Here is a 20,741-nt window from a genome sequence, read left to right as displayed (position 1 = left end):
AAATAGCGTTGCATGTAATAGACATACCTTTTGCCTTGTTGCTGCTTGTCCATGTATTTGACAATAGTGAACTTTTCAGTGTGAGAAAAGATTTGCTTGTAGATATAGGTTGTATGGGGGGGGGTACTATATAGGTGGACTGCAATCGTAAGAGTTTTTAACCGAAAGATGTTTTAGAAATGCTCTATACACTATTAACTAAGCAATGAATGAATTAACTGAGCAATGAATGAATTAACTGAGCAATGAATTTTTAGAAACTGGCAATTGTGACTTACACTGTGATAGTAGGAACAACCATTTGAGGTGTTAATGTAGGAATCAATATTTTACATGCATGCACGATTATACAGTTTACAAAAAAAAATATTATGGCCCATTTATAGGAGTGTATCCATTGTTGATAAGCACAAAATTGCAAATATTGTCAGAAAACTCTGAAGTCGCTTGCATAGAACCAAAAGTACACACGAGTAGACATCTCAGTTACAATATAAAGGTACTGGGTATGAGAACATTCTCGGTCACAATAGAAGTTGAGCAAGAAAAAAATTTATTGTTGTCAGCTGGCAGTGTCAAAGCACTGTGGAAGTTGAACATTCTTGATTATTTGTCGTTTGGAGCACTGCGAAAGTTGGCTGTATGGGCATTGTGGAAGCTGCCTGTATGAGCATTGTGGAAGTTTCCTACATGAAGTGTGATACATATTATTTTTAGAAATGCAACATATATTAGAAGTTCTAGATGTTTGAATAAAAAACCAAGGTACATAATATACAATACCTTTGTATGCACTTTCATTTTAGCCTGTCTTTTCTTAGTTGTTTGCTGCATTTTTATTGTCTGCATTGGTGGGTACAGAAAATATTTAGAATTGTAAATATATGAACATAAAAATTCATTGGCGAGATATTTAACTATAGGTAATGGGATGTAATACATACTCTCGCTTTGCTTTTGCCTTTCCGAAAGAGGACTATCTGTGCTTTTTGAGCTGCATTCAAAAATTCGATTGCATTGAGCAGGAAACTAAATAAGAAAGTAATATTATAGGTACATGATTGTTAGGATTGCATTGGTAGGAAACTAAATATAAATAAATCCTTTGTAGTGGTTGTGAGTGTTGTGAAGCATTAGACATGAAACTAAACAGAGTTGTTGGCATCATCCTTGTAAAAATCAATCCTTCTTTTTTACTTCGGAGCTGATTTGGATGTACATTATAAATAAGAAAGTACGTTTATCAGAGGAATTGAATAAGTATGGAGGTTAGTTAAGCATTAGACAGATGAACATACAAAACGGAGCAATTATTAGATTTACCAAAGAAAAATCCTAAAGGTTGAAATGTTTAATCTCAACTTCGCTTGGAGGTTTGTGAAGCATTACACACATGAAATTCTATGTGGCCAAATTTACCTGGATTCACTTTCCTTTGTAGTGATAGGCTGATAGGTGTGCGGTTATCACTTGGAGGTGTACTATTGAAGGGGGCCTCTGGCTGTTGTGCACTTGGACTCAAAAAAATATAGATAATGCTCATCAGAAAATATGTATTTAATGTTTTGTCAATATATTTTCAGAATTTAAATTGATAAATGGCCAGGAACCCCTCATCATTTATGACAAATGAAGTTGGTGCAAGGTTATCTTGTGCTGACTGAAAAAGCTTCACATGTCAAGTTAATAGGATGATATATGAAGGTAATGAGTATCAAAAAGTTGTTACCTTTGAAGCAGTTAACAGAGGAACCGATTTGGTATTGTCCACGGGGAAACTTTTTTTCAGGACATATTTTATAGGGTACTTGGTAGCTAAATCAATATTCATTCCTATATAGAATAACCTTTCTTTACCAATGGCTTTATCTAGGGAAAGCACATGATCCACAACATCTATTTTCATGTTCATAGAAACTTGCTCAGCATGACACTCAACCAAGTCTTCAGCTATTTTATTAAACGCAACTGCATCCAAACTTGCTGAGCTATCTATTAGTGTAAGGGGGAGCTTATACCTGAAGGATTGTAGACTTGTTAGTGACATGAATAAGAGAAAAACAATTTATAATGATTAGATTTAGGAAGATCTATGGTACATTGGGCATGGAACAGGAAATTGGCAGGCGCATGTTGGGGTATCTGACATGTTGTTGTAACCTTTTCCACAACGCTTGCATGCTTTGTAGTATCATTTGTCTGATGGTATAATGGATGTCACTTTTGCAATACTACTGAATGTTGCTCCTCCCTTGTGGCATAAAAGGTTGGAGCATCAATTATATATATATTTTGGATAGAGAGGTTTTAGAAACAAACTATCTCGGAAAGTACTGACCTGAAAAGATGTGGTTGGCAAGGTAGATATTTGTTCAGTGGTATACAGCTTGCCTGCTACTTCAAGTGGAGATAGATGTCCGACTTTAGGGAGATTCTTTTGTAGAGTTGGAAATTTCCATTGGTAGCTTCAAATTTTTTTGATAAGCTATTAGTATGTTGTAGCAGCGAACAAAAAAATTAGGCAAATGGCAATGAGGGAGGTGGAGAACCTGCTGCGATACTGTTGAACTTCAGGTATATTGAGGTCAAGATACACCTGTGTTGCAGAACTTGAAGATCCTTGTATTGTACCTATAAGATAATGTGGTTAATAATATATTTAAATAAATCCTTTCATTTTTCCTTAAAGCAAGCTCGTTTGATAATTCACCTGTAAACTTCTATGAAGTTGCAGTTGTAGCAGCAAAAATAGCTATCACAATTCCTTCTAGAGATTTTTTAAGTACTGCTTCTTCATCAAATGATTCTCCATGTTTGCCCCGTAGAACTACTTCTTGCGTTTGTTCACTGGAAAAGCAAGGTATACTTATAGAATTGCAGGAAAAAGGGTCTTTAAGGAAGAAATTAAGTGGCATCGTTGCAAGAAGACATACTCTAGGTTTCGAATTTTTTTCTTCCGAAGTTTGTTCTGAGATGTTGGGCTAGCATAATCGTATGGACCAACATCACTTATTACTCCAATAATATCTGAACAGACAAATTATGTATAGAAAGCTAATAAGCATTGTAACTGTTAGGAGAGAAAATAAGGAACCACAGATTACCTAGGAGTGGTTTTGAATCAATTGCTTTTCTTAGCAGTTGATCAAATGGACAAAAGTTGAAGGAAACAGTAGGTATATTTGCTCCTCTTGAGTGCAATGCATGGACCTTTGTGTCATGTTTGAATTGCAGCATGTAGTTCTGATGGTGGTAGGCATATGATTTGCTTCTGTTACCAATAGCTACAATATCTGCAATAATGTAGACAGATCCTTCTGATAGCAATCCATGAAACTGTTTTTCAAATTTTCTGGGCACACTCATCTGTGCCATGTTGCCCTGCAAACAAATGAAATAATTAAATGTGATATGTAAATTTAATAGCATTTTGACTACAAATGTGAATGTGCAATTTGGAGCACACAATTACACTTACATCTTCATCTAAGAGAATGCCATCAATGCTTAGCAAGCCATCTCCATATCTGGGATTAATTATTTTAGCATCCCAAAGCCTTATCAGGCATGCGAAGACCCTACAGTTTTGCTGTCCTGAAGTGATGCTTTTAAGTGCTGTACTTGACTCCATATCTCAGATATCTATGAATGAATAATAAGACTGTTAGGAAAAAATATGGTATGCTAAAAATGTTTAGAACATATCTCGAAAATTTGAGGCAAATCATAAATTACTTGTCAGTTCTAGGTTCTATGCCTATTTATTTGACTGAATACCTCAGCATATACTACATTATGTGTGCAATGTTCATAAGAAAATGGGTTGTTTTCAATCAGAACTCGCAAGCCCTCTGGTGATGTAACTCTTGAAAATGCTACATATAATTGACCGTGGGAGAAAACAGGAGATGGCAAGTAGACACCAACTCGGTTCAGTGTTTGGCCTTGACTTTTGTTTATTGTCATAGCATATGAAAGGCGAATAGGAAACTGGCGACATCTCAGTTTGAAAGGCCACTTAGACTGAGCTGACGTAGTGACAATTCTAGGAATATATACTCTTGAGCCTATAGATTTTCCTGTTATGATTTGTCCTTCTATTACACGACCTGTTAGTTGTGTAACAATGAGTCTAGTGCCATTACAAAGCCCTCTTGATGGATCAAGATTACGAAGTAGCATGATATGAACACCAATTTTCAAATGCAGCACATGGTCTTGAAGACCAAGTATCTCAAGCTTGTTTAGAAACTCAGTCGGATATAATGCCTCTAGAGTAGAATGATTAGGGCAGCTGTCGTCAAATGAATCTGCACTATAATATGACATTTCACTTGTTGGTAGCTGAGAAATCATTCTGGTATTTATTTTAGAAACAACAACATTGGTGGGTGCAAGAATTGCACGATCACACAAATATGATGTATTGTTAGCAGATTCACAGCCCGAGTCATAGACAAATGAAATCAATCCATCTATATTTCTAGACTCTGCGGACAAAAGGAGATACTGGGGTATCTCTATAAATATGCTGCTGGGGTCATTTGGAATAGGAATAAAAGGCTCAGTGCCATTTCCATCTCGTAATAGCCACTCAGCAAAATTTCGTAATGCTTCTCTCTTTGAGATGGACAGAGATGCTGAGGAGAGCCTCATATTTTCATTCAATTGAAGAAGTGTGCACTGCTTCCACAAATAAGAGTTAACAATGCAAGATTTTAAAATCTGTTGTCTTGTTGCATTTTTTATTACCGGAAGTGTTTGACGAAAATCCCCACCAAGAACTACAGTGATGCCTCCAAACTGCATGTCTTCAACATTTGGTCTAGTATCTGACATTATATCCCTGAGAGTGCGGTCTAATGCTTCAAAACAATATTTATGATTTATCGGTGCTTCATCCCAAACAATAAGAGATGTATTTTGAATAAGTTCTGCCAGGTGTGTATCTTTCTTTATACTACTCATTGAATTTTGAGAAATTTCCAAAGGGATTTTAAAATGGGAATGTGGTGTTCGACCTCCTGGGAGCAATAGAGAAGCAATTCCTGATGATGCAACTGCCAATGCAATTTTCCCTTGGCTTCGTAACGAATACAGTAAAGTAGTCCATAGAAAAGTTTTTCCAGTCCCTCCGTATCCATAAACAAAGAATGTTTGGCCTTCATTATTTATTGCAGAATTATAGATAGCATGAAATACATCCTTCTGGTTGCTGTTTAGCTTTGGAATATTATCATTCAAAGTGGATGTCATGTCTGGAATATCATAGCTAAGCTCATCGAGCAAAATTCGGTTTTTTGAAGAAGCATTTCCCATATCATCTGGTAGTGGCAAATTAAAATGGGATAATCAATACCCAGAATCCATTAGCAATTTATCAAGCTCAATGAGAAGACAAGATGTCATGTACGAATGTAGTGATGATTTGCTTGTCTGAGAAGGACCAGGATTCAACCGATGTGCTATATCTTCAAACATTGGTGATGCATGTTCTTCAAAAAGTTTGATAGGATTTGTTACATCACAAAAAAGCAGCAGGGTAACAAAAAGCTGACGTAATTGAAATGGTAATGCCCACTGAGCTGCATCTTTTAAAGCATTCGACCACTCTTGGTCATCACCTAGAAGACCTAGAGCTTCACATGCAACACGAAATGTAGGATACACTTGGCCTGATATAGTTTGGATATCAGTGAAGGATGTTGGGCCTTTACGAACGTGGAGCAACATCCGCAAGTAGAATAATTCCCCTTGTGAAGGGTTGACATGTGCAATTCGGGCAATTTTATTATGAGCACCTCGACGAAAACCCCAATATTTCTCTTGTTGGTGCCATGTCCAATATTCAGGAAATTCTATGTAGGTGTATCGTCGAGCCTCCGTGTGTTGCACATTAGCCTCTAACCATGCAGTCAATTTAGTTGCCATATTTTTTTGGGTATTCAATTACTTGTTCTAGATTATCATCTTCAGAGAAAATTACATTATTCTCAAGAGGAAGATGAATTCTGTATGGTGAATATCATACTCGAACAAACGCCAAGCAGCATCATTTGGTGTGACACAACGACACTCTAAATAGTTATCAATTTCATTAATTGTCTCAATCGATGAATCTGATGACGTAGACTTGGAGTAGAGGCCAATTCTAGCACAATCAAATCCTTTTGTAACATACTTGAAAAGATATTTGTGCATACCATCATGATTAACCTTTTCTACATTTATGTGGGCTTGATACTTAACCACCAGATCAACATTATGAGGAACAATGTATCTATTGTCAATGTAAACTTTATTTTTTCTAGCAGTTATTCCGTTGTTTGGTCGGGCATATTCAGTAAAACCGTTCTCCCGTATAGTGGTTTGCTCACAAAAATCCTTCGGGTAAAATTTTGTGCACTTTCCTTCTGACATGCATGGGGAAAACTGGTTGAGAGGGCCACAAGGGCCATGCACCATGAAAGAAGATATAGCTTCATATCCAATTGGGTCTTTCAAAGGATCTGGCAATTGAGCAGAAATAATTGAATTTATCTTCTGTGCATCTAAGGGGGCTTCTTTGGCTAACCATATAATTATATAAGCATGTAGGAGGCCACGTTTCTGAAATTCAACTGTGTAAATAACTACAGGAAAGTACAATTTTTTTAATAACTAACACAAAAGTTATGTTGTGCAAAGGAAATAAGTTTGGGGAAAGTGCTATTACCCGCATTTATGGGACCGAATAATTTTTTCTTTTTAATATCATCCATCAACATATCAAGCTTCATTTTGAATACCTGGTTGATAATATCTGGATGGTCAGATGGCTCTTGTCCTGGAATGGAGGATAAAGCCTCCATAACTTCAGGCCAGGCAGCATTTGATGTGAACGTCACAAATAGGTCTGGGCAACCATATTTTCTACAAAATAGCGTTGGAGTCTTGATAGTTTTGGTATAAATAGCGAGGGCCTCCAGTAAAGGAGGATGGTAATATAATCCTCTGCCCAACAGAAGAACCGGATGTAATACCTCTTGACACAGAATTTGCCAAAGAACTAAATGATGATGATCTGTATTTACTCTGAAAGCTAGGCTTGCGGTAGAATCCAATACGGAATGTTTCAACACAACAATAGCCATCCACAAAGTAAGCCTGTGTTAATCTTTTGCATCGTAATGGAGTATTGAAGTCATTTGGCCTATCATGCAACCTATATGTGTAGTACTGTAGCATTGTGACTTTTTGGTGCTGATTGGCTGAAGTGCTTGATCTTTGCCGGTACATAAGCTCATCATGGTAGCCATCTTCTCCGTATGGAAATAACAGAGGATACTGCATGGACATAAACTTGGGGTGTTTCTCACTTATTCGCTGTAATTGTGATGAATGGTCTTGTATTATAATGTCTCGTCCTACATTAGATGACCCAATATCACCAACCACTAATCCAACAACCTCAGACGCAACTGGAGCACTATAGATGTCTCCATGGGCATCAGGTTTGCCATATATCCTAATTGTTAAATGGCCAGAATCACTCCCAGCTAACCTTTGACTTGCTGTCCTAAACAGCTTGACAATGGGGTTATGTGTGTTCAACATTTGTATGAGCGATTGAACAATGCCTTCATTAGCTTGGAATGAAGAGCGTGAAGACGAAGTAGAGCGTGAAGATGAAGCAGAGCGTGAAGATGAAGCAACATTTATTCGGTTTGAAACCTCATGCTCAGTATCAAACATGCATAACTGTGCATATTCTGGTCGCTCCCCAGTTGGTCTCAAGGAACCAATGCGGTGGCAAATCTGCCTACTAACCTTGAAAACATATGGGCCTCGTCCATCATTTATGGTTTCATTAATTTTAGCTCCCATTTAAGTCATTGCAAACATCGTATTGTACTGCCTAATATGTTTAAAGAAGTGACTGGAGAGTGTTCTGGCTTGGGATGTCAGTAAATCCAAGAGGGGTTGAGGAGGAGGATCATATGGCTGAAGGTAAACTTTTCCTCCCTTGCAACACAAATTATATGTTGGATTTGGAGTATGTATTTCTCTGCGTAGACGCTCTTCATACCAAAACAGAGCACCACAATGCTTGCAAGAATGATGGGGACCTCCAAGGTTTAAGGGTTGAAATATAGTTCCTGAAAGATAAGCTGGGAAGAGTTTTTTTGTAAATGTAGTCATCCCAAAACTCTTAGGCGTGAACTGGAATGTGGGTAGAATCTCACGGTTATGGGCAAAGACCAGATTTTGTTTTTGTGATGTCGATGTGGATGATTCTTCGTTTGCAGGTTGTTGTGATGTTTGTTTTCCTCTAGAGGTTGTTGCTTCATAGATATGAAGAAGTAGATGGTGAAATAAATCGCAAGACATATTGTATGGAAGATACCATATTCGGAGGAATATAATGTGCCTAACAAACCTCTTTTTCCTTTTTGAACCATGAGTTCCAGACGCATACAGCGGTTCTGGGCAGCAACATATGGGTTTACTCAAGGAGGAGGATTAGGTAATGATGGACGACGTTTTCGTCCAACTGAATTATGCGAAGAGCTTTCTGCCCTATCCATGTCGGCAAGTCTACCAAACGCAAGGTGATAGAAACAGATGAACGGCGCGAAAATACTAAAGCAAATTATATAAGGGGGTGAAATGCAAGGTGTATGTCTTCTCATACCATATAAAAAACTAAAACTGAAGAATACAAGTTCAATTGGCAAAAGTAAATTCAGATTTGGACAAATGCAAGGCGATGGCGTGAAGAGACTAAAGAATATCCTCCTAAAAACTCTGTAAAATGCAGGGGATGAATGCAAGGCATATGGATTCCTGTACCATATTGAATTTAAATTGGATAGACAAACAAAAATTCAGAACAGATAAAGAAAAGCAGAGCTAAGTATTCAATGTAGCGAAGCATACAAAAATTCAGAAATAGCAGTTAAATTCATATATGAACGAAGTACACAAAACTTTAGAGTAAGTAATAGATGGCAACAATATTTACCTACAGGAGCCGTCAATCCAAGGCGTCTGGGTATGCAGCAGGGGAAGAACAACCAAGATTGGAGGTCGTGTGTCCAATTTTGTCCAGTACCTGAGGAAGTCCAAAGCTGTGATGAATCAGCAGAAATGTCAGAGGGAATGTGCATGAGGACGGGGGAGAGATTGCTCACCAGGAGTAGCTGTATGACTGCTATGGAGGATGTGTTGGGTTTCGTAGTAATTTCAAAAAATTTCCTACGCTCACGCAAGATCATGGTGATGCATAGCAACGAGAGGGGAGAGTATGATCTATGTACCTTATAGATCGCAACGGAAGCGTTTGGTTGATGTAGTCGTACGTCTTCACGGCCCGACCGATCAAGCACCAAAACTACGGCACCTCCGAGTTCTAGCACACGTTCAGCTCGATGACGATCCCCGGACTCCGATCCAGCAAAGTGTCGGGGAAGAGTTCCGTCAGCACGACGGCGTGGTGACGATCTTGATGTACTACTGCAGCAGGGCTTCGCCTAGACTCCGCTACAATATTATCGAGGACTATGGTGGAAGGGGGCACCGCACACGGCTAAGAATAAGATCACGTGGATCAACTTGTGTGTCTCTGGGTGCCCCTGCCTCCGTATATAAAGGACTAAGGGAGGGGGGTGCGGCCGGCCATGGAGAGGCGCGCCAGGAGAGTCCTACTCCCGGAGGGAGTAGGATTCCCCCCCCCCAATCCTAGTTGGAATAGGATTCGCGGAGGGGGGAAAGGAGAGAGAGGGGCCGACCCCCTCTCCTTGTCCTATTCGGACCAAGGGAGGGGAGGGGCGCGCGGCCCATGTTGGGCTGCCTCTTCTCTTTTCCACCAAGGCCCAATATGGCCCATATAGCTCCCGGGGGGTTCCGGTAACCTCCCGGTACTCCGGTAAAACCCCGATTTCACTCGGAACACTTCCGATATCCAAACATAGGCTTCCAATATATCAATCTTTATGTCTCCACCATTTCGAGACTCCTCATCATGTCCGTGATCACATCCGGGACTCCGAACAAACTTCGGTACATCAAAATGCATAAACTCATAATAAAACTGTCATCATGACCTTAAGCGTGCGGACCCTACGGGTTCGAGAACAATGTAGACATGACCGAGACATGTCTCCGGTCAATAACCAATAGCGGAACCTGGATGCTCATATTGGCTCCTACATATTCTACGAAGATCTTTATCGGTCAGACCGCATAACAACATACGTTGTTCCCTTTGTCATCGGTATGTTACTTGCCCGAGATTCGATCGTCGGTATCTCAATACCTAGTTCAATCTCGTTACCGGCAAGTCTCTTTACTCATTCCGTAATACATCATCTCGCAAATAACTCATTAGTTGCAATGCTTGCAAGGCTTATGTGATGTGCATTACCGAGAGGGCCCAGAGATACCTCTCCGACAATCGGAGTGACAAATCCTAATCTCGAAATACGCCAACCCAACATGTACCTTCGGAGACACCTGTAGAGCACCTTTATAATCACCCAGTTACGTTGTGACGTTTGATAGCACACAAAGTGTTCCTCCGGCAAACGGGAGTTGCATAATCTCATAGTCATAGGAACATGTATAAGTCATGAAGAAAGCAATAGCAACATACTAAACGATCGAGTGCTAAGCTAATGGAATGGGTCATGTCAATCAGATCATTCACCTAATGATGTGGTCCCATTAATCAAATAACAACTCTTTGTCCATGGTTAGGAAACATAACCATCTTTGATTAACGAGCTAGTCAAGTAGAGGCATACTAGTGACACTCTGTTTGTCTATGTATTCACACATGTATTATGTTTCCGGTTAATACAATTCTAGCATGAATAATAAACATTTATCATGATATAAGGAAATAAATAATAACTTTATTATTGCCTCTAGGGCATATTTCCTTCAGTCTCCCACTTGCACTAGAGTCAATAATCTAGATTACATAGTAATGATTCTAACACCCATGGAGCCTTGGTGCTGATCATGTTTTGCTCGTGGAAGAGGCTTAGTCAACGGGTCTGCAACATTCAGATCCGTATGTATCTTGCAAATCTCTATGTCTCCCACCTGGACTAAATCCCAGATGGAATTGAAGCGTCTCTTGATGTGCTTGGTTCTCTTGTGAAATCTGGATTCCTTTGCCAAGGCAATTGCACCAGTATTGTCACAAAAGATTTTCATTGGACCCGATGCACTAGGTATGACACCTAGATCGGATATGAACTCCTTCATCCAGACTCCTTCATTTGCTGCTTCCGAAGCAGCTATGTACTCCGCTTCACATGTAGATCCCACTACAACGCTTTGTTTAGAACTGCACCAACTGACAGCTCCACCGTTTAATGTAAACACGTATCCGGTTTGCGATTTAGAATCGTCCGGATCAGTGCCAAGCTTGCATCAACGTAACCTTTTACGATGAGCTCTTTGTCACCTCCATATATGAGAAACATATCCTTAGTCCTTTTCAGGTATTTCAGGATGTTCTTGACCGCTGTCCAGTGATCCACTCCTGGATTACTTTGGTACCTCCCTGCTAGACTTATAGCAAGGCACACATCAGGTCTGGTACACAACATTGCATACATGATAGATCCTATGGCTGAAGCATAGGGAACGTCTTTCATTTTCTCTCTATCTTCTGTAGTGGTCGGGCATTGAGTCTTACTCAACTTCACACCTTGTAACACAGGCAAGAACCCTTTCTTTGCTTGATCCATTTTGAACTTCTTCAAAACTTTGTCAAGGTATGTGCTTTGTGAAAGTCCAATTAAGCGTCTTGATCTATCTCTATAGATCTTTATGCCTAATATGTAAGCAGCTTCACCGAGGTCTTTCATTGAAAAACTGTTATTCAAGTATCCCTTTATGCTATCCAGAAATTCTATATTATTTCCAATTAGTAATATGTCATCCACATATAATATCAGAAATGCTATAGAGCTCCCACTCACTTTCTTGTAAATACAGACTTCTCCAAAAGTCTGTATAAAACCAAATGCTTTGATCACACTATCAAAGCGTTTATTCCAACTCCGAGAGGCTTGCACCAGTCCATAAATGGATCGCTGGAGCTTGCACACTTTGTTAGCTCCCTTTGGATCGACAAAACCTTCTGGTTGCATCATATACAACTCTTCTTCCAGAAATCCATTCAGGAATGCAGTTTTGACATCCATCTGCCAAATTTCATAATCATAAAATGCGGCAATCGCTAACATGATTCGGACAGACTTAAGCATCGCTACGGGTGAGAAGGTCTCATCGTAGTCAATCCCTTGAACTTGCCGAAAACGTTTTGCGACAAGTCGAGCTTTGTAGACAGTAATATTACCGTCAGCGTCAGTCTTCTTCTTGAAGATCCATTTATTCTCAATTGCTTGCCGATCATCGGGCAAGTCAACCAAAGTCCATACTTTGTTCTCATACATGGATCCCATCTCAGATTTCATGGCTTCAAGCCACTTTGCGGAATCTGGGCTCACCATCGCTTCTTCATAGTTCGTAGGTTCATCATGATCTAGTAGCATGACTTCCAGAACGGGATTACCATACCACTCTGGTGCGGATCTTATTCTGGTTGATCTACGAGGTTCAGTAGTATCATGTTCTGAAGTTTCATGATCATCATCATTAGCTTCCTCGCTAACTGGTGTAGGTGTCACAGAAACAGTTTTCTGTGATGTACTACTTTCCAATAAGGGAGCAGGTACAATTACCTCGTCAAGTTCTACTTTCCTCCCACTCACTTCTTTCGAGAGAAACTCCTTCTCCAGAAAGTTTCCGAATTTAGCAACAAAAGTCTTGCCTTCGGATCTGTGATAGAAGGTATATCCAATAGTCTCCTTTGGATATCCTATGAAGACACATTTCCCCGATTTGGGTTCGAGCTTATTAGGTTGAAGCTTTTTCACATAAGCATCGCAGCCCCAAACTTTCAGAAACGACAACTTTGGTTTCTTGCCAAACCACAGTTCATAAGGCGTCGTCTCAACGGATTTTGATGGTGCCCTATTTAACGTGAATGCGGCCGTCTCTAGAGCGTATCCCCAAAACGATAGCGGTAAATCAGTAAGAGACATCATAGATCGTACCATATCTAGTAAAGTACGATTACGACGTTCGGACACACCATTACGCTGTGGTGTTCCGGGTGGCGTGAGTTGCGAAACTATTCCACAATTTTTCAAATGTAAACCAAACTCGTAACTCAAATATTCTCCTCCACGATCAGATCGTAGAAACTTTATTTTCTTGTTACGATGATTTTCAACTTCACTCTGAAATTCTTTGAACTTTTCAAATGTTTCAGACTTATGTTTCATTAAGTACATATACCCATATCTGCTTAAGTCATCTGTGAAGGTGAGAAAATAACGATATCCGCCACGAGCCTCAATATTCATCGGACCACATACATCTGTATGTATGATTTCCAAAAAATCTGTTGCTCTCTCCATAGTACCGGAGAACGGTGTTTTGGTCATCTTGCCTATGAGGCACGGTTCGCAAGTACCAAGTGATTCATAATCAAGTGGTTCCAAAAGTCCATCAGTATGGAGTTTCTTCATGCGCTTTACACCGATATGATCTAAACGGCAGTGCCACAAATATGTTGCACTATCATTATCAACTCTGCATCTTTTGGCTTCAACATTATGAATATGTGTGTTACTACTATCGAGATTTAATAAGAATAGACCACTCTTCAAGGGTGCATGACCATAAAAGATATTACTCATATAAATAGAACAACCATTATTCTCTGATTTAAATGAATAACCGTCTCGCATCAAACAAGATCCAGATATAATGTTCATGCTTAACGCTGGCACCAAATAACAATTATTTAGGTCTAATATTAATCCCGAAGGTAGATGTAGAGGTAGCGTGCCGACTGCGATCACATCGACTTTGGAACCGTTTCCCACGCGCATCGTCACCTCGTCCTTAGCCAATCTTCGCTTAATCCGTAGTTCCTTTGTTCACCTTGCCATCCTTCTTATCCGCCAAATACTTGGGGCAGTTCCGCTTTCAGTGACCAGTCTGCTTGCAGTAGAAGCACTCAGTTTCAGGCTTAGGTCCAGGTTTGGGTTTCTTCTCTTGAGCAGCAACTTGCTTGCCGTTCTTTTTGAAGTTCCCCTTCTTCTTCCCTTTGCCCTTTTTCCTTAAAACTAGTGGTCTTGTTGACCATCAACACTTGATGCTCCTTTTTGATTTCTACCTCCGCAGCTTTCAGCATTGCGAAGAGCTCGGGAATAGTCTTATTCATCCCTTGCATATTATAGTTCATCACGAAGCTCTTGTAGCTTGGTGGCAGTGATTGGAGAATTCTGTCAATGACGCAATCATCTGGAAGATTAACTCCCAATTGAATCAAGTGATTATTATACCTAGACATTTTTAGTATATGCTCACTGACAGAACTGTTCTCCTCCATCTTGCAGCTATAGAACTTATTGGAGACTTCATATCTCTCTATCCGGGCATTTGCTTGAAATATTAACTTCAACTCCTGGAACATCTCATATGCTCCATGACGTTCAAACCGTCATTGAAGTCCCGATTCTAACACGTAAAGCATGGCACACTGAACTATTGAGTAGTCATCAGCTTTGCTCTGCCAGACGTTCATAACATCCGGCGTTGCTCCTGTAGTAGGCCTAGCACCCAGCGGTGCTTCCAGGACGTAATTCTTCTGTGCAGCAATGAGGATAATCCTCAAGTTACGGACCCAGTCCGTGTAATTGCTACCATCATCTTTCAACTTTGCTTTCTCAAGGAACGCATTAAAATTCAACGGAACAACAGCACGAGCCATCTATCTACAAACAAGCATAAACAAGCAAGATACTTTATCAGGTACTAAGTTTCATGATAAATTTAAGTTCAGTTAATTTACTTAAAGAACTCCCACTTAGATAGACATCCCTCTAATCCTCTAAGTGATCACGTGATCCAAATCAACTAAACCATGTCCGATCATCACGTGAGATGGAGTAGTTTATTGGTGAACACCACTATGTTGATCATATCTACTATATGATTCACGCTCGACCTTTCAGTCTCCGTGTTCCGAGGCCATATCTGTATATGCTTGGCTCGTCAAGTATAACCTGAGTATTCCGCGTGTGCAACTGTTTTGCACCCGTTGTATTTGAACGTAGAGCCTATCACACCCGATCATCACGTGGTGTCTCAGCACGAAGAACTTTCGCAACGGTGCATACTCAGGGAGAACACTTCTTGATAATTAGTGAGAGATCATCTTATAATGCTACCGTCAATCAAAGCAAGATAAGATGCATAAAAGATAAACATCACATGCAATCAATATAAGTGATATGATATGGCCATCATCATCTTGTGCTTGTGATCTCCATCTCCGAAGGACCGTCGTGATCACCATCGTCACCGGCGTGACACCTTGATCTCCATCATAGCATCGTCGTCATCTCGCCAAGTGTGCTTGCACGACTATCGCTACCGTTTAGTGATAAAGTAAAGCATTACAGCGCGATTGCATTGCATACAATAAAGCGACAACCATATGGCTCCTACCAGTTGCCGATAACTCGGTTGCAAAACATGATCATCTCATACAATAAAATTTAGCATCATGTCTTGACCATATCACATCACAACATGCCCTGCAAAAACAAGTTAGACGTCCTCTACTTTGTTGTTGCAAGTTTTACGTGGCTGCTACGGGCTTAAGCAAGAACCAATCTTACCTACGCATCAAAACCACAACGATAGTTTGTCAAGTTTGTGCTGTTTTAACCTTCGCAAGGACCGGGCGTAGCCACACTCAGTTCAACTAAAGTTGGAGAAACTGTCACCCGCAAGCCACCTATGTGCAAAGCACGTCGGGAGAACCGGTCTCGCGTAAGCGTACGCGTAATGTCGGTCTGGGCCGCTTCGTCCAACAATACCGCCGAACCAAAGTATGACATGCTGGTAAGCAGTATGACTTATATCGCCCACAACTCACTTGTGTTCTACTCGTGCATATTACATCAACATATAAAACCTAGGCTCTGATACCACTGTTGGGTTTCGTAGTAATTTCAAAAAATTTCCTACGCACACGCAAGATCATGGTGATGCATAGCAACGAGAGGGGAGAGTATGATCTATGTACCTTATAGATCGCAACGGAAGCGTTTGGTTGATGTAGTCGTACGTCTTCACGGCCCGACCGATCAAGCACCGAAACTACGGCACCTCCGAGTTCTAGCACACGTTCAGCTCGATGACGATCCCCGGACTCCGATCGAGCAAAGTGTCGGGAAAGAGTTCCGTCAGCACGACGGCGTGGTGACGATCTTGATGTACTACTGCAGCAGGGCTTCGCCTAGACTCTGCTACAATATTATCGAGGACTATGGTGGAAGGGGGCACCGCACACGGCTAAGAATAAGATCACATGGATCAACTTGTGTGTCTCTAGGGTACCCCTGCCTCCGTATATAAAGGACTAAGGGAGGGGGGTGCGGCCGGCCATGGAGAGGCGCGCCAGGCGAGTCCTACTCCCTCTGGGAGTAGGATTCCCCCCCCCCCAATCCTAGTTGGAATAGGATTCGCGGAGGGGGGAAATGAGAGAGAGGGGCCGGCCCCCTCTCCTTGTCCTATTCGGACCAAGGGAGGGGAGGGGCGCGCGGCCCATGTTGGGCTGCCTCTTCTCTTTTCCACTAAGGCCCAACATGGCCCATATAGCTCCCGGGGGGTTCCGGTAACCTCCCGCTACTCCGGTAAAACCCCGATTTCACTCGGAACACTTCCGATATCCAAACATAGGCTTCCAATATATCAATCTTTATGTCTCCACCATTTCGAGACTCCTCATCATGTCCGTGATCACATCCGGGACTCCGAACAAACTTCGGTACATCAAAATGCATAAACTCATAATAAAACTGTCATCGTGACCTTAAGCGTGCGGACCCTACGGGTTCGAGAACAATGTAGACATGACCGAGACATGTCTCCGGTCAATAACCAATAGCGGAACCTGGATGCTCATATTGGCTCCTACATATTCTACGAAGATCTTTATCGGTCAGACCGCATAACAACATACGTTGTTCCCTTTGTCATCGGTATGTTACTTGCCCGAGATTCGATCGTCGGTATTCCAATACCTAGTTCAATCTCGTTACCGGCAAGTCTCTTTACTTGTTCTATAATACATCATCCCGCAACTAACTCATTAGTTGCAATGCTTGCAAGGCTTAAGTGATGTGCATTACCGAGAGGGTCCAGAGATACCTCTCCGACAGTCGGAGTGACAAATCCCAATCTCGAAATACGCAAACCCAACATGTACCTTTGGAGACACCTGTAGAGCTCCTTTATAATCACCCAGTTACGTTGTGACGTTTGGTAGCACACAAAGTGTTCCTCCAGCAAACGGGAGTTGCATAATCTCATAGTCATAGGAACATGTATAAGTCATGAAGAAAGCAATAGCAACATACTAAACGATCGGGTGCTAAGCTAATGGAATGGGTCATGTCAATCAAATCATTCACTTAATGATGTGATCCCGTTAATCAAATAACAACTCTTTGTTCATGGTTAGGAAACATAACCATCTTTGATTAATGAGCTAGTCAAGTAGAGGCATACTAGTGACACTTTGTTTGTCTATGTATTCACACATGTATTATGTTTCCGATTAATACAATTCTAGCATGAATAATAAACATTTATCTTGATATAAGGAAATAAATAATAACTTTATTATTGCCTCTAGGGCATATTTCCTTCAGGATGATGGGAATGAAATGGGTTGTGGAGCACCCAATTTAAATGGGAATAAGTCAGTTACTTGTGGAGATCAATAAGTCAGTTACTTGCGGGAGATCGTGGGGAGAGGAAGTGAACAATATCAATCATCAATGACCTGCAGGTAAAGGATTTATTTGCTTTTTAGTTTAACAGTTTAATTGATAAGATAAAAGTGTGGGCCATTTGGTGTCAGCAAGCTAAAAACCACTGAAGAACAACGGGATTACATCACCTCCACGTCAAGAAGCTTAGTCAGAAGTAGTGAACTAAATGCGGCTCTGTTGACCTGGGGAAGACGTAGATAAAACCGGGTTCCTGGCAAACGATGATGGCAGTGGAGCAGAGCAACGGCGCCGGTGGCCAGAGGGCGGAGCAGAGCAACGACACCGGTGGACAAAGGGCGGATGGCTTGCATCCCAACTGCACCTAGAGGCTTGGAGCAGAGGAAGGGGGTTCGCCCAGCTTGACAGTATTGTTCCTTGACGACCTGGGGCAGCAGCAACAGAACCCCGCCTGGTCCGCGTCCCAGCGCCCAGAAGACGTCGTACCGGCGGCCGCCGGTCGGCCGAAACAAACGGCCAACAACGGGCAGCGCACGGTGGTGGACGGGTGGCGTGAGTAAGCGAGGGGGCGGCCATGGCGCTGTGAGCACTGGCGCTGGCCGGCGACAGGATTCGGCCCAACGGAGAAGCAGGCGGTGGAGGCGCGAGGCGGCCATGGCAGGTGGAGGTGGATGGGATCCGATCCTGCGGGAGAGCCAGCGGCCGTGCGGGATGCGACGGAGGAGGAGGCCGCGGAGGTGCGGGACGGCCATGGAGAGGTGACCACCGACTCCGGCGCTGGGCTGGAGATGGGCAGGAGTGTCGGCGGCCGTGCCGTGCCGTGCGGGATGCGGGATGGCCGGATGCGGGTGAGGGAAAAGGAGTGCCTGCGGGTGAGGGAAAATACAGGTTTTTTCCCACCGCCGCGACTGGAGGGGAATAAGTTGGAAACTGAATGATTACGTGGCTGCGGGTGACGGAAAGTGATTGGATGATTATGTAAACTGAATAATGATGTGGCATATTGTTGATGTGGATAGTGTGCATGATGAGAGAATAGGGAGAAGTGGGGAGCAACTTCTTAAGAATGGTAGATATGGCAAAGACATCCTCCTAATTGTAGAATCATGCATGCTTTTTGGGCACACACGTACATATATCGTAATATGTAATACTAACAAACAGATGATTTAACAAGCCAGATCTACTTGAGCAAATGTACCCGCCACTTTCTTGGGACATTTAATTCCCCATAGAATCATGCCGGCTTTGATAGCCGGGACTGGAAGGGACATTATCTGTCATGTTAAAAGTCTTGATCGTATATACTAAGGCCATAGGACTCCACATGCTACCAGTTTCTTATGAAAAACAATCTTCACAAAAACTGATCCCCACCTACGTCGACTCACATCCAAACCATTGGCATCCAGTTACCTCTTATATACAACCTCCACCTGAGCCTAGGACTGATTAGTTGGACCAGTATTATCCTTTTATTAGATATATAAATATGTGTGCATAGGTGAATCATTGATGTGGGAATGATGTTGATACTTGGTACACAATATGATCTCTGTTAATATGATAGTGCATTTCCCTCAACATTTTCCCTGTTCTTACTGGTCTTTGATCTTCTTTACACAAAACAGAATGGAATTCTTGGATTTGAAGAAATTTCCCTTACATCTCCTGGCAAGAAAATTGACTGTACATTCAGAAAATAATCATGGTATTTGCATGGATAGTTTACCTTTAAATATGGCAGTAGATTACAGAAAAAATTCTACTATGAAAATGACACATAATAGAAAAGTCTGCACCATACAGTGGCACTTATACCTTGCATCTCCCATATGATAATTTGTAGTATGAATTTCTGCTTAGAGTGATTAGATGGACCTAGAAGAAATGTACAACCACTGGCACATTTTTGTAGAAGGTTATAAATTTGGAAATAAATTGTAGCGCATGCTTTACTGTTATCTTGCATTTAAATTATAGCTTTTGATCTTGTCATCTTTACATGTTGTTTAACATCCTATGCAGCTTGACATTGATTCAAAGTGCACGAACCTGAATGCAGGCATCATTTTGACCAGAAGGCCTTTCTTTTTTCGTTCTTTGGGATCAGTAAACATCGTTGTGTAATTCAATACCCGGATGGTTTTGGGCAACTTTATAATTTAGTAAACAATACTAACACCACACTTAATTGAAATATTTTGTGTGTTTCTTGTGCTCACCTTGCAAGACCTTAAAAACAGGATGGCAAAGAATTTGGTATACATTTCCTAATTAAATGTCTGTCTTATATTGCAGTTTATATTATTATCAATGATTGTTTGATGTATTAAATTTTTGTCTTATATTATCAATGATTGTTTGATGAAATATATATTACCTTTCCTAACATAGTAAAGCTATGTTTAGAAGTATCCACTAATTAACTTGTGAGGAGATCAAAATCATGCTTACTCAATATCATAAATAATGAATGAACTTGTACAATAATCAGTTGGGTACCTTCTTTTAGTTTGAGTGGTTCATGATTTGGATAGTGTTTATAGATGCTGGTTTAAATCAGTGTCAATTAATTTGGATTGGAGGGAGTATCATATTTTGTTGTGTCATATATATTTTTGAAATCCCTACCACTCTATCGACAAAATGGATGGGCGCGACAACGCGCGCCATCAATGATCTAGTTACTTTTAAGAGTTGCATGCTCTCTAGATGAATAGATGTAGACTTGAGTGTTGAAGAGTAATTTTTTTCACCAAGTCAAAGTTTTCAGCAACCAAAAGTAATTGTGGTCTGCGAAGCAAGTTTGTTTAAGGTTTGGAGAACGCCAGTAATGATCTATCCCAGGTGAATTCAACTGAA

General features: G+C 41.1%; 1 protein-coding gene and 1 long non-coding RNA gene across 4 annotated transcripts; both read right to left on the bottom strand.

Moving 5' to 3' along the window:
• Nucleotides 1–323: 323 nt before the first annotated feature.
• On the bottom strand, nucleotides 324–9,205 carry LOC125534609. Of its 3 annotated transcripts, XR_007294521.1 has the most exons (12): nucleotides 9,174–9,205; nucleotides 9,005–9,110; nucleotides 3,479–3,642; nucleotides 3,105–3,381; nucleotides 2,934–3,027; nucleotides 2,711–2,847; nucleotides 2,550–2,631; nucleotides 2,339–2,465; nucleotides 2,100–2,251; nucleotides 1,420–2,018; nucleotides 784–994; nucleotides 324–686 (listed from the first exon to the last, which is right to left on the bottom strand). It is a non-coding gene; the product is annotated as an uncharacterized LOC125534609 (long non-coding RNA). The 3 variants fall into 3 exon arrangements; XR_007294519.1 differs by having other exon boundaries at nucleotides 1,420–2,251; XR_007294520.1 differs by having other exon boundaries at nucleotides 1,420–2,251; nucleotides 9,005–9,094.
• An 8,604-nt stretch (nucleotides 9,206–17,809) lies between these two features.
• Nucleotides 17,810–18,752, bottom strand: LOC125534608. Its single transcript, XM_048697785.1, has 2 exons — nucleotides 18,047–18,752; nucleotides 17,810–17,929 (listed from the first exon to the last, which is right to left on the bottom strand). The coding sequence occupies exons 1-2, from the start codon at nucleotides 18,626–18,628 to the stop codon at nucleotides 17,915–17,917; spliced, it is 597 nt and encodes a 198-aa protein (XP_048553742.1). The 5' UTR covers nucleotides 18,629–18,752; the 3' UTR covers nucleotides 17,810–17,914.
• Nucleotides 18,753–20,741: the final 1,989 nt, after the last annotated feature.

The sequence above is a fragment of the Triticum urartu genome, chromosome 2, assembly GCF_003073215.2.
Source record: "Triticum urartu cultivar G1812 chromosome 2, Tu2.1, whole genome shotgun sequence".
In the NCBI taxonomy this organism is placed as follows: domain Eukaryota; kingdom Viridiplantae; phylum Streptophyta; class Magnoliopsida; order Poales; family Poaceae; genus Triticum; species Triticum urartu.
The sequence above is the reverse complement of the archived record's forward strand: the minus strand, read 5'-3'. Positions and strand labels throughout refer to the sequence as shown.

Excerpts from the sequence above, each read along its gene's own strand:
- LOC125534608 (XM_048697785.1), bottom strand. The coding sequence starts at position 18,628 with ATGGCCGTCCCGCACCTCCGCGGCCTCCTCCTCCGTCGCATCCCGCAC.